The sequence below is a fragment of the Crocodylus porosus genome, unplaced genomic scaffold, assembly GCF_001723895.1.
Source record: "Crocodylus porosus isolate Cpor-Errol unplaced genomic scaffold, CroPor_comp1, whole genome shotgun sequence".
Classification (NCBI taxonomy): domain Eukaryota; kingdom Metazoa; phylum Chordata; order Crocodylia; family Crocodylidae; genus Crocodylus; species Crocodylus porosus.
In genome coordinates, this window is record NW_017728886.1 from 88,030,482 (window position 1) to 88,044,863 (window position 14,382).

At 43.3% G+C, this 14,382-nt stretch overlaps 1 protein-coding gene across 3 annotated transcripts in view; it reads right to left on the bottom strand.

Annotated features, from left to right (window-relative positions):
• ELMO1 (engulfment and cell motility 1) overlaps positions 1-14,382 on the bottom strand; it is a 446,831-nt gene that overhangs the window by 313,245 nt on the left and 119,204 nt on the right. For all 3 annotated transcript variants that reach the window (XM_019538714.1, XM_019538724.1, XM_019538705.1), the window contains one exon: positions 377-546. In XM_019538714.1, coding sequence (XP_019394259.1) covers positions 377-546 — 170 coding nt within the window. The remainder of the gene's footprint in view (positions 1-376; positions 547-14,382) is intronic.

Genomic DNA, 14,382 nt, shown 5'->3' on the forward strand with positions numbered 1-14,382 from the left:
CACAAAATTCCAACTAGCCTTTGTTCTTTACAAATCCCCAACCACAAAAGTTTTTAAAAAATAGTTAAGAAAGAAGAAGAAAACGAAAGGAAGTGGATTGTTAGTGCTGTATTAAAGAGCATATATTTAAACAAAGTTATCTTCAGTCACCATTTAACAGCAGACTCCAGATGGAACTATTAACAAATGAGGGTGTGGGGGTTTTTGTTGATGTTTTTGGGACAGGGGGTAGGTTTGGGGTTTTTTTTTAAATTCTAGGGGATGGCAGGAGAATAAGACCGAGTACTTTGTAAGGAAATACTTTAAGCTACAATAAAGAGGACAGAGAAAACAACTATGCACTGAAAAAAAATGACAGTTCAAACAACATACTTACTCTGTTCCACTTTCAACCATCTGCGTAAGGAGAGAGATACCATCTAGGTTTATAAATTCCTGGGCAAACGTAACATCCCGCGAGTAACTGGCTAAATCTTTCAGTGATTCTAATTTGGCATCCATACTAGAAGACTGGATCCTCTCGTGGAGCTGCTGTGCATTTTGAGCCTCATTGGAGACAGAAAGAAAACATAAAAAACCCACCAAAACCTTAGTTATAAATGTAACAGTGAACACATTTGTGCACAAATAGTAACAATCATCATACTTAATATTAAGAACGCATTTCCCCATAGTTCATGATAAGTTAACAAGTGGTTAAGTAACACATTATTAGTTAACCACACATAATCTATGCATCTGTTTCCTACTTAGATAACCATCCATGGGTTACTTATAATATTTATTTAAAATGTACTGCCCACTATTATTATTTATTACAGTTTCTATTTTGGTAGCTTCCAGGAAACCCAGGACCCATTTGTGTTAGCTAACATACTGGAAAACAGCCCTTGCCCTGAAGAGTTTATACACCTCTAAAATGACAATAATAAAGCTAGGGGGTAAATGGTGGGGGGAAAAAACCCCCCCAAAAAAAAAACAAAAAAAACCCAGACATGGCAAAAAATGTAATCTCACCATAATTTGGACAATAAAAGGTTCTCTCAATCTATACTTATTCCATTCTGTGCACTTTTCCATCTCTTTTAACCAACAGAAATGTACTTAGATTCATGCATCTAAATTGTGTGCAGAGTATACATATTACTGTTTTCTTTTCCCTTCTCTCCCTCCATTCCTTTACCCCACCTCCTTCTGCTTCATTCTCAGATCTCCAGAAATACAAATATTCTCTATGTGAAACGTGGAAATTAATTCCTCTTACAGTGTGTGATGTTTATCTCACAGCTACCTTCATATTAGCTCAATTTAAATATCATTTAAAATGTTTTTCCTCAATGCTTTATTAGCACTCTTGCCAAATAGTTAATAAAGAGCTAAAAAATTTTTTTATTTAAAACATTACAATGCCCAAAATCCATATAAATCCATTTTGTTCATTTAAGTAAATCGTTTAACACACATCAGTCTCACATTTTTAGTTGATGCACTAACTAATATTTGCCTGGCCACAAAGTCCAAAAAACTTCAACTAATAACAAACCAATATTTCCAATTGTCAAAGAGTCTTCTCTGCTTTATTCAGATGCCTGTACTATTCAGTTTCCTACTGCCCACTTCTGACGTGCACTGAACAAACCGTGAATCCGAAGCAGCAAGCTATTAGGAAACCAAATTAATGGTAGGGTCTTGCACAGTTACTCTCTTTAATGGTATATTTACACTTCCTTAGCTAAAGGCAGGGAAAAGGGAAAAAAGGGAGAAGCTGCTTTGGCTGACAATTCCTTTTCTATACAATAAGCCTTCTATATCCTCAAGGACAGCATGCTGTACCTTTTAAGATGTGCAGTGGAAGGTGTTATTATAACTGAACATTCTCGAACGGGGAAAATGGGAACTAATTAATGATAATAAGCACTTATACAAGTCTTTCTATACATGGATCAGAGACTAATTTATTAATGTTTATACAGTAAATGTCCCAACAACCCTGCCAGGTAGGCACAGATCATTACCTCTCATTTTCCGGATGACTAAATTAAAACACACAGAGTCTTGGTCTATATTTAAATAGGTTTTTCAAGCACAGATGTCAGTTAGAAATGTAAAAAGCTGGTACCCCCTAACTGATATAGTTCTGAGCAAAAACCCTAAGCTGTAGACACAACTTGTGCCAATAAAAAGACATAGCAAATCAGTTAACCTCTGAGTTGCCTTGCTGGTGAGACTATAATAGAAAGTCTCACTGAAGACACAACTGAACCACCACAAAACCCTTTTCCCCATATTGCTTATCCATTTCAGGTGTTGGTTTACCTTATATTGGCAAGAGTGTTCTTATAAAGTTGCAACTCTAACAGAGGTGTTCACCAGCACATGTGTACCAGCAAACCCTTTAAAGCAGGGTTCAGTATTGCCAACCCTACCTTGTCAAAAATCATGAGACAAACTTTTTAAAATCAAGAGATTTGCAATGTAAATCATGAAATGCTATTTTTGAAGTGTGCGCTTGTAGGGGGGTTATTTATGAAGGTGGGGGTTTAGAACCTGGGGAGGGGGTGTTGCTGCATACCCTGGTAGGTTACAGGGTACTGTGGCTTGGGAATGAGGGGCAGACACACAAACAGACACATACACAGACAGATGCACATAGACGGGTCAGGACAGGCAGCAGGCAGCTTGACTAAGAGTACAGGTGTGTGCTCCCTGCCACTGCACACACCATCGGGGAGGCATGGGGAAATATGACCCCCCTGATTTGTCCATGGAGCAAAAGCATGCTGCTCGCTGGTTCTCTGTCCCCTGCTGCCTTTGCCCCAGGAGCTGCAAAATGCCTCTGGGCAGGCAGGGGACACATGGTGTGGCCAGTGTGCAACTCTGATGCTCCTGGATGAGCCACCCACAGCTCTGTCACACATCCTGTCCTTGCCCCAGAGCCCCATTCACCCCAGCCCCTGCCCCACTCCCTTCCTCACCATGGGGGCCTGGAACTGCCCCCTACTCATTCCCACTCCCCCCCACCTCTTCCCCTCCACAGACTTACCAGCACAGCACTGTTCTACATGCACCAGAAGAAAAAATCCCAAGATCTGATCTCTCTATCCAGAGATCATGAGTCAGAATTGATTTGACTTGGAAGTTGGGAGTCTCATGACTTTTTCATGAGTTGGTATTACTGAGGGTTTAAAGGCTGATATATAGCTGTCAGCTGGATCTGGTCTGCAAAGGTAGGCCATCTGGCCTGCACGGCTTTTTACTGAAGCTGCCACCAGCCAAGGTGTTAACACTGCCGCTGCTCAAGCCCCATTACCATGGCTGCTGGAGCTGCAGTGTCAGTGCAGCCACGACCCAAGAAGTAAACATGGGTGCAGAATTTAATGGTTTTAGTCATGCTGGCAACTAAAAATTGGCAGCATTCACCCTCTGGATGCTGGTCAGGCAAACATTGCAGATCCAGCAGCCACAGGGACAGGGACTGAATGGAGGCATTATTAACTCCTTGGCTGATGCAGAGGTACAACAGCCATGGTGAAAACTCTAATCAGCCAGATCTGGGTGTGTCTTCAGCCTTATGAGAAGCCCAGCGCTCTGGATCCTGCCCACTAATTCATGTGCGTCTGACATCCTCCTTTAAAGTACAAGCCAGTCCAGAGTTTAAGTGATTTCTCTATCCTATTCATGAAATCTACAGTTTATGGCAGAGATGAGATTGAGTCTCACAAGGGCACTTGATGCTCAAAAGCTGGCCCAACAGCTCTTTCAACTATATAGCTGAGCTAAACAAAACCATTTTTAAAAAAGTGTTGACATTTCCAGGACAATCACAGGTACAACACCACTCCAACCCCATTTCATAATTCCACATAAATCTCATAAGTACTTTCCTACAAAATACACCTCTGCCCCTCAAGAAAGAAAAGTTTTTGCCAATAGGAGCCAAATTGTCTATAATACTGTTATAGACAGCAATGTTTTAGAACCTGACTCAGGTCTGAGAAAGACAGGTGGTCCAGCTGTTGCCAGTGCCACTGTTTCTCCTACTCCCTGGCTGTAGCATGGGTGCAGCTCCCTGCTGCCTAGCCCTGAAACAAATGAAGCCCCCAGTGCTAGAACACTGCCAAAGCCAACCACAAGTCTACATAATTATCTATACCAGTGGAGGCTAAACTTTTCAGCAGGTGTGACAAATTAAGGCATTTCCACCACCATCCCACCTCCCAAAATGCCACTCTGATCCCCTTCCCTGCCTGATCTGCTGTTCTGCTTTCTGCTGTACATGCTGGTCTGCTCTTCAAGCCCTTCCTTGTGCTCCCCAAATCAGCTGCTGCTCCGCTCTCTGCATCCTCCCCAGTCCGCTGCATGTCACATGTAAAAGCTGCCTATGCACTTATAGCATGTAGGACAGACTGGCAACCCCTAATCTATATTGTTTTATGTCTTTAGCACTAACAATTTACATCGTCTGTATCGGGTGGGGGGTGCAAGGACTATCTACTTCAAACAAAAGTTAAATCACTTCCTTTCTTACCAACCTTTCATTAAATTTTTCCTTCTCTCACCTAAGATTTCATACTATTACATCCACAAAGAAAGTCTAGTTGCTGGTGTGAATTTACATCCACTAAAAGCTCTCAAAATAATTTTAACTTCCAATTTCTTACTTATCACAGAATGGTCACTCTGACAGGTCTTCAATGCTCCTAAGTAATTCAGCTGGATGACATCATTGAAGCACCCTTGAAGCCAATTCTGATCACTACTGCTCCAAGAATAGGCACAAAACTACAATGTTACAGCTCAATCTACATGGGCGGAATCAACAAGTTTGACAAAGATTCATAAATGCGTTTTCGACAGATGGTTGGTTTACATGACTGAGGATAACCCCATCTTCTAACCAAGTTTAGTCAATGTAGAGGTGAAAAGTTATGTATATTCCAAACCTACTATGACAAGATATCCTTTGCTAATGCCTCAGCAGATGTATATATAATGTGAGCAAGATCAAACTACAGCTTTGTAAAGGTCAAAGGTGAAATCCTGGTCCCAATAAACTCAACAGGAGTTGTGCCATTGATTTCAGTGAGGCCAGTATTTAATCCCAGGAGCAAAGTCCTTTCTAGATAGAGTAGCCATACCATGAGGTAACTTTCTGTGATGCAAAGGTGGTTAAAAGTAGTTTTGTCTCTACAGATGAGAACTCAGTTATATTCTAACCTTCATCTGTCTACTCCAAGGTAAATACCACATTAGCAGTTGTGCAACATTATAGTAGTGTCCCGGGAAGCTAAGTAAGCTTGGGACAGAGCCCACGTGCAGGGGAGAGAGGAACCCGCATGGCTTGTTAGCCATCTCTATGTACAGCTGTGGCCGGCTGGTGATGTCAGCGTCAGATGCCAGCCAGCGAAAATAAAAATGGTGGCCACTGCTGTGGAGGGGGCAGATGGCCAGGAGGCAAGGCTGCAGCTGACACCGGTAGCAGGGGGAGCTCCAGGGACAGACCCCAAAGAGACCAACGAGCTGGTGGCAAAGTTGGCCAGGGAGAGGAGCACCCCGTTGAAGACCCCTGCCAGACACCAGAGGAATGAATGGCTGGCTGAGGGAAAGGGGATTGGAGGCAGGACACAGGTGGGAGTGCTGGGACGATGGGGTGTGGAAGACGGCATGCCGAGAGGCAAAGACCCAGGGACAGCCTGGACGGGGGGGTGTAATCGGAGCGGGGTTGCCGCCGGGACCAAGGAGGTCAAGCGAAGGATCAGAATGAGGCCTGGGGGCGACAGACAGAGTGTAGAGGCCTTCCTTCTCTTTAAGGGTCCAGGGACGGGGAATAGGTGGTGGGGCTGGTGGAGGTGCACTGTTTTTTTTGTTGTTGTTGGACCCCAAGCTGGGGCTGAGTTTGGTAGGGGCATTCTTGTGCTCGGGTCATAGGGAAGCCCCCAAGAGCGAGCGTTATCTGCAAGGAAGGCAGCATGATAACGAGGCGGCCCACCAACGGAGGCCTGAGGCCGGGGTGTAGGGGTGGCTGAGCCCCATGAGCAACCATCGGGCCTAACCTGGGCCACCAAGGGACCTGCTAACTAACCCTGCCCACTGCAGAACACCAAGATGTGGCAGACGAGAACGGGTTTGGCAATGCGGGAGGAAAGAATTACCATGATGACAAACCAGCCCAGAAGGAGCGGGACATCCGCCAAGAGACAAGAGCCGCCAGGGAGCGGCTAGCTGAAGACCAGTGGTCGCAGGTAGATTTCCTGGAAAACCTCAATGATTAAGAGGTCAAAAGATAAAGTCTCTAAGTAGGAATGCTTAAATGCAAGTCAATGAACAGCTCTGCAAATCAAGCATGTGCAGAAACCCATAATCCTTTTACCATCAGAAAGAGAGTAGAACACATACTGGCAGAGTAGACTGTGATTAAGGAGTAAACAAATTGTGATTAAGGAGTATACACCTGGCAGCACAGTTTGGGGAGGAGGTAAGCAGCTAACAGTGGCAAAGGAACAGATTAAGGATAAGTTTATGGGGTAACAAGAAGAGTTTCTACAAGTACATCAGCAACATCCCTGAAATGGGGGAAGCAACCTAGTAAAAGATGATGTGGAAAAGGCTGAAATGCCTTTTCTACCTCAGTCTTCACAGGAAAGGTCAGCTACCAGACCACCACACCTGGCAGCACAGTCCAGGGAAGAGGAAAGCTGCTGACAGTGGCAATAGAACAGGTTAGGGTTTATTTAGAAAAGCTGGACAAGTACAAGTCAACAGGGCCAGACGTGTTGCACTACAGGGTGCTGAGGGAGTTAACCAATGTGATTGCAAAGCTGCTGTCCATTATCTTTAAAAACTCACAGTGATTTGGAGAGATCCCAGGCAACTGAAAAAGGGCAAATATAATGCCCATCTTTAAGAGGAGGAGGAGGATCTGGGGAATTACAAACTACTCAGCCTCACCTCAGTCCCTGGAAAAATTATGGAGCAGTTCATCAAAGAATCTGTTTCTAAGCACTTGGAGAAGAAGAAGGTGAATAAGAACAAATCATTCATGACTAACCAACCTGATTGCCTTCTATGACAAGATGACTGCCTCTGTGGATCCAGAAACATCTGTGGATGTGATATACATTGACTTTAGCAAGACTTCTGATACAGTCTCCCAAAACATTCTCACAAACAAACTAAGGAAGAATGGACTGCAAGGTGGATAGAAAACTGGGGATCATCAAGCTCAAAGGGCTCGATGTTGAGTTGGCAGCTGGTATCAAGTGCCCGCAGGCTCAGTTCTGGAGCCAGTTTTGATTAATATTTTCATCAACGACCTGGAAGATAGGATGGAGTGCACCCTCAGCACCAACCTAGGGGGATAATGTCAACCTAGGGGGAACAGTAGATACAATAGAGGGTAGGGCTAGCACTCAGAGAGACCTCAATAAATTAGATGTTCAGACCAAAAGAAATCTTATGAAGTTCAACAAGGACAAGCGAAAAGTCCTACACTTAGGACAGAACAATCCCAAGCAACGGTATAGGCTTGGGACTATTGGCTAGGCAGCAGCTCCACAAAAAAGTATCTAGGGGTTATAGTGGACTAAATAATACAGTGGAATAAGCTGAATATTAGGAAACAGCGTGCCCTTGTTGCAAAGAAAGCTAACAGCATACTGGGCTTCATCAGTACGAGTGTTGCCAGAAGATCAAGGGAAGGGATGATTACCCTCTATTCAGCACTGGCGAGGCCACATCTGGAGCGTTAATAACAGCCTTCAGTGATCTGAATGGTGGTTACAAAGAGGATGGAACCAGATAGTTCTCAGCAAATAACAAAACAAGGACCAATGGTCTTAAGTTGCAGTAAGGGAAGTTTAGGTTAGATATTAAGAAAAAGTATTCTCACCACGAAGGTAGGTATTAGAACAGATTACCCAGAGAGATTGTGGAATCTCCATCCTTGGAGTTTTGTAACACCTTTTGTAACACCTGACTAGACAAAGCCTTTGTTGGGGATGGTCTTGCTTTGATGATCTAGTTGGAGATGGTCCTGCTTTGAGCAGGAACATCTACTATATGACCTCCTGAGGTCCCTTCCAACCCTAATTTTCTATGATTCTATAAAATATTTTTCTTGTAAAAAATATTGGTGTTTGTCTCACATGGCACCCTGCCAAAGGTAATGCTGGCCACTGTCATTATGTGCCTGTTGGAAAACACTTCCCATGCACTCTCTGCAAATCTCCTAGCTCTTGTTGCCATAGTGCTCATATGTGCTTATGGAATGTAGAGTCTCGCTTATGAATGTATTAAAAAAATGAAACCCAGATGATGCATTCTCTGAGTGGTAACCAGTGAGTTCTTTTAATGATTTATAATCCATCAGTGGATGGACAGTAGAGAACACAACTCATTAAAGAATAGTACAGCTGGCTGCCAGGTCTGCTCTTATTAAAATACCATCTAGGTAGGAACAAAAAATAAATCCTTTCTGACTGGGAAACATAATGAGGGGAATTAGCAAGAATAATGCTTTTAAAATTAAGTGGGGATTGTAAAAAAAATAAATAAAAAAATAAACTTCCCAATTTAAGAAAGGACAGGAAGCTGGTAAGATGTTCTTTGTCAAAGCTTAAGTATTTCAAAAGGCATTCAAGAGTCCTAAAATGCCTCTTCAGTTTTGGCTGACTTGTTCCAAGGACAGCCGGGAAAGGCTGCTCTGTCTGAACTGTGATACTTAAAAAGAGGGGTAGCTTGACAGGGTAGTCTGATTAAAAGAAAGAAATGAACCAATTTAAGTTCAAGATGGGTGGTTGCAGAGAAAACCTTTCAACCCTTTAGAGGTTAGGAACCTTGAAGTTATCCTACAAAAGACTCCAGTGACTGCCACAGATAAACAGCATTACTGTACAGAGCCCAAATCCTCATTCCTCTAGCAAAGAATTCTTTACTTACCATATAATAATGAATACACATCTGTATAGAAGAGGAAGATGAAGACTGCTGGGCTTGGAAATAGGATTTTGTAAACAGTGTCACATGCTAACAGGTTTGAGGTGAAATCCTTGACCCAACTGTGAAAATGCTCACTGAACTCAACTGGGTCAGAATTTTACCCTTTGTCTTTCAAGACATAACCTTTAAAGAATTAAGTAAAATGTGATTTCAGCATATTACCCAGATAAATTTAGATGCATCATGTCCATCTAAAAAAATAAAATCTGAATGGCTCATCTCCCCGGAACAAAGTTGTGTATAGGTCATTAAGGACTAATACATGAACTAACCAAGCAAGAAAATTTAGTGTTAATGCTACTACTTCATCAGTTACCCAACCGCAATTCACTCCAGAAAAGACTAATTGATTGGACATCCCATCTCATTTTTACTATATGCAAAATAGGTCCAACAATTGACATAAGACTGACTGGCACCTTATGCTAACCAAGCAGTGAGATTCTATTTCAGTTTGCATCAGCATTAACAAAATGGTTAAGATTTTTTATAATAATAGCTAGCAATCAGAATGTATACATACAGCAACCTATATAAACATAATCCACAAAGCAGACCTGTGATATTCATAATTTTATAGTTTTTAAAAGGAAAAAACTGAGGTGGAAGAGAAAAGATTAGATCAAGGTCACACAGTGAATGAGAGGGTAGAAGCATTGAAGAAGTAGCTCATTAGCACAGAAAAGAATATGTGTGCTTAAAGGCATTTCAGTAACCACCTTTTTTTACATTTATTAAACACACACCGAGGGCGCATCCACACCTGCAAGCACGTGCACTTGCAGCAGCTTAAATAGAAGTGGCGCAAATTTGAGCTGGGGCTTTTTGCTTCAGCGCACGTGCTTGGATGTGCACTTTGGTGTGGAGCAAATGGTGCCATTTGAGGCAAAATAACCCTGCCTGGCTTCTCTCAGACCTTCAGCCAGGGGGAGCTAGAGCCCGGGGACAGTATCTGTGCTGTCCCCAGCAGTACAAAAACCTGCCCTGGCAAGTAGCTCAGGGCTACTCACTCTCAGGAGCTTCTGGGGCCCAGCCAATTGGTACCTGGGGACACTACCCCTTGTGCCAGCTGGACTGCTGAAGCAGCCAATAGTTCCCTGCACCCTTTACCCACTGCAGCAGTCTGGCAGTGGGGGCTGCTGCCTGGCTGTGACCTGCTGCGCACCTGCCAGACCTGGATGGAGACTGTACAGCCAGTAGAGGCATCCGCCTCTCTGGGCCAGCTGCCAGTGGGCTGTGGCTGCAGAATTGGCCTCTGTGCAGCACTACTGCCATGTGTGCCCCCTGCCTGGCCATCTGGACAGCTATCACCCAGAAAATGTTCTGGGCATGGTGGTCTGATTTGAACTGTCAAAGCGTGTCCTCCTGGCCCTATCTGGCCAGGAGGTCAGCCACCTCCAGTTGGGTCCACGGTGCCAACTCTGAGCAGGCAGGGTCCTGCTACTGGCCTCCCTAGCATCAATTCTGGTGTTTCCCTATTGGAAAACTGAAAAGGCCCTGTTAAAAAAAATACCAATCACTGTAAAATACCCGAAATCCATGTTCCTCCACAATTAAAACAAAAGACCACTATAAAGAGAGAGAGAGCGCAAGACAGAGACAGCTATCAGTTGGGCAATGTTTTATTGGTATAACTGCAGTGTTAAAGCAATGTGGAACTCCATCCCACCCCAAACTTGCAGCTCAGGGAACATTTTTTCATTCCCACATGTGCCTCTTGACTTGTCTCAAAGGGGTTTGAGATGGGGCAAGAGGCACGTGTGCACTCATCTGGACGCACCCCAAGAGGTTTTATTTCTGTAAGATTTAATTTTATTAGAGCACGGGCGGGCAATTGTTTTGGGCAGAGGGCTGCTTACTGAGTTTTAGGAAGGCATTGAAGGCCACATGACAGGCAGCCAGGGGCAGATAAATATTAATTTTCTACATTTTTTAGGGGCCCCGCAGGCCAGATAGAATGGCCTGGCGGGCCACATCCAGCCCTCGGACCGCATTTTGCCCACACCTGCCTTAGAGACTTGAAAATGAAGCTTTTACCTTAACCCTAAGACAAACCTCTATCCATTCATCATATGCAGGCAGACACACAAAAGTAGTGTATTGCATATTATGATAGTTAATCACAATTGCCAGTATAGCTGCCTTTAAATAATTAGTTCGTTATTAAATCATACAATCTGAAGCCTTGATCTGCAAACCTATATGCAGGTACTTAACTTTATTACTTTGGCAATAACCCCAATCAAAACAAGTATGTATGAGGAGGGCCTTAAGTCATCCCTGCAAAAACATCGGGCCTACACACATGATTAAGGACTGCACATGGGCAAAAAGGTCAAGAAACCTTTTTAATTTTTATGAAAAATTTGTGCAAATCAAAGTAAATGTTGTTTGCATTTGTAAAAACACTCATGGAAATGCCAAATTATTATAAATACATGTGGACATGTATTCTTATGTGCATTTAGAATATTAATGTTAATATAGCCAGGTTGAAAGCAATTTTGCAAGTTCAGGACTCTTCAAATCTTCTTCAGGGAGCCAAAAATACACCACATGAGAAAAGCTGTTAATCGTACATCACGACTAGCACAGGATTAAAACAAATACTAAAATCTATACCAACTATTGTTCATGAGCAAGCCCTGTTTTTATAAAAAAATTGTTTCATAATTTTGAACAAACAAATACACAGATGTCCAATTGTTTGCAAATAATTCAGGCCAAAAACATACTAAAGTAGTTACTTAAACTGAGTGCTATTACTATTTCCCCCACCTTTTGGAAGGGTTCATCATTAGAACATGATTTTTCAGGATCCATCCCATAAAATATATGAATCATCATTTACAAAGACTACAGGTAATTAGGCTTGCTGCAAGGATAAACATCTTGTCTTCAGAAATATTCTGACATTATACAAAGATTACAATTCATTCTTCAACCTACTTGCCAATCATAAGGGAAGAAACACCTGAGAATGGTCAATACCTGACAAAGTGACATTTCAGGTCTCAAATATGTGGGAAGAGACATAAAAGAGACAAATGGTAGACAAAACAGAGATTACGAGCTCCACTGGAACACAAAGGGAGTCATGAGGGAAAAAAAGGGTCATGGAAAATGGCAAAAATTTTATATGGCATCTACAAAGATTTGCTGAGAAAGGTAATATCAAGGTAAAAATAAATAAGAAAGCTGGGATGACAGCAAAGTTTATATGCAAGAAATCCAATCTACACTCAAGTAACCTAGGAAACAGAATATGTGTGCACACAAGTGTTTTAAAGAGTGGGGGAGGAAAAAACCCACAACATTGTTTAGAAAAACAGCCCTTCAAAGAATCACACGCACTTAGTGAACAGATCTAAGGAAACAAAGAAGCAGGTCAAATTCACAACAGCTCTGATAACTTGTATTTGCAAAGTTCCAACTGAATGAAATATAAAATAGACAAGTTAAAAATCTCTAATAGAATGCATTTATAATGATTTAGCAACATGCTGTAAGTAATGGTAATGGTACAATGAATTAGGGAAAAGGCTATGTACATCTTCAGGTTACAGACCCCCCCCCCGCCCCCACACACACACACAAGTATAAAACAAGTAAACTAAAAATTGCGGCAATTAAAATAAAAAGAAAATTGGTAGTCAGTATTTAAGATTTCTAGTCTTAATTTAAAGGAATCTTCAATGTCACTCCCACAAAAGCAGTTTGGCTGGAGGGATAAAAGACCCACAACTTTCACCTGGAGTTAAAAGCAGCTGCTCTGCTCAAATGAACGACATATTGTAGTTAAAAAACAGTAAAATTACAGTTAAACAGACCACAAGCAAGTCCACAGTCCCTACATGATTCAAGGTATCCACAGAAAAGACCACATCCTAACAGTCATCTCACTATTCCTATCAGCCAACAAATGGTTTACATCCCTTTCCATTTAACAGTTTCATGCCAGCCTGCTGGCAACTATTTTAAATTACATTTGGAAAGACTTCGGCATTTTTAGCTGTATGGAACATGAAAAACTAGTCAGGAATTTTTGGATAATTTTTTTCACGTGTCAGGAAATGCTAATTAGTTAAGACAAAAGCCATGTACAGGCATTGCATTTCTACTGAGAGAATCATCACTCTCCTGGTAGAAATGAGAAGCATACAAGTGTTCACTGAATTTCCCCTATGGGAAACATGCCCTTTGCGGGAGAAAGATCTTCTGGTCTCAACCTGAAAGATATCTCGAGGGAGAGTTTCTCTCTCAAGAGTGAATGCTTATATGCCTCTCTCTTGATCAGCCCCAACAAGGGATGGGAGCAATAATACCTCAAACCAGGGATTGCTCGGTTTGAGGAGCATGCTGGGGGCTTTGCCCTGTTGCTCTTCTTCCTTCCTTGGACTGGTCTGGGAGAAGATGGGAGAAGCAGCCAGTGTTCCCCATCCCTTTCTAAACCAAACAGTCACCAGTTTGGGAAAAGAGGTGGGAATGGGCTTTGCCAACCCTTTCTGTTGCCTTTACCACATACCTGGGCAGTAGGAGGTCAGACTGCAAAGCCTGGGGACTGCAAATCAGGCTTGGAGAGGCTGTCACCAAGCCTGGTTTCTAGCCCCAGCTGGCTTCCCCTTGCTACCCTGCTGAGGTACCACTAGGAAGTGAGCAAAGGAGCAGCTGGCTGCTTCTCTCTGTCAGCTCTCCAGCCTGGAGTCCCCAGTCTGAAGAGCAGGCAAGAGGAAGGATTTGCCCCACTGGGAGGACAGCAGCAGTCACTGCTTCCCATGCTTTCCCCAGACCAAGACAACCCCAGTCTTGGAAAGGTGTGAGGAGCAGGGAAGAGGGGATGGATGCAGGCTGAATGCCTGTACAGATTCCTGTCTTGGAAGAATTTCTAATGGTAGAAGTTTTCCATCACTAGAAATGAAAGCCAGTCCACAGCCTAGAATAGATAGCAAACGTACCAGGAAATTCTAAGGGTTAGGATAGAATTTTGGGATCCAAAACAGGTATTTTCACTCAGCAGAACAGCTCACACCCAGTGGTTAGAGTACTCACCTGGGATGACTTGCAAGTGGCAGTCAAACCTGATTCTCTCACATCCAATGCAAGTGCCCTAATTAGCTGTCCACAGACTATTCTGTCTGGGCGTGGGAGGGCACAAGACCCTGCCTGCGAACCCCCAGAATAGTCAGTCCCAGCCGTAGCCAGCCTACCAGAGGCATGACACGGATGGGCATGTGCCGCACCCCGAGGCTCCCCTCGGGATCTGTGGCCCCCTCACTGGGCACCTCAGAGATGGCTGCCCAGACGGAGCCCATGGTTCCAGGCTCCACGCAGACGGAGCCCCTGGCTCTTGGCTGCGGGGGCTGCCTGTCCCTTTTTCAGGCTCTG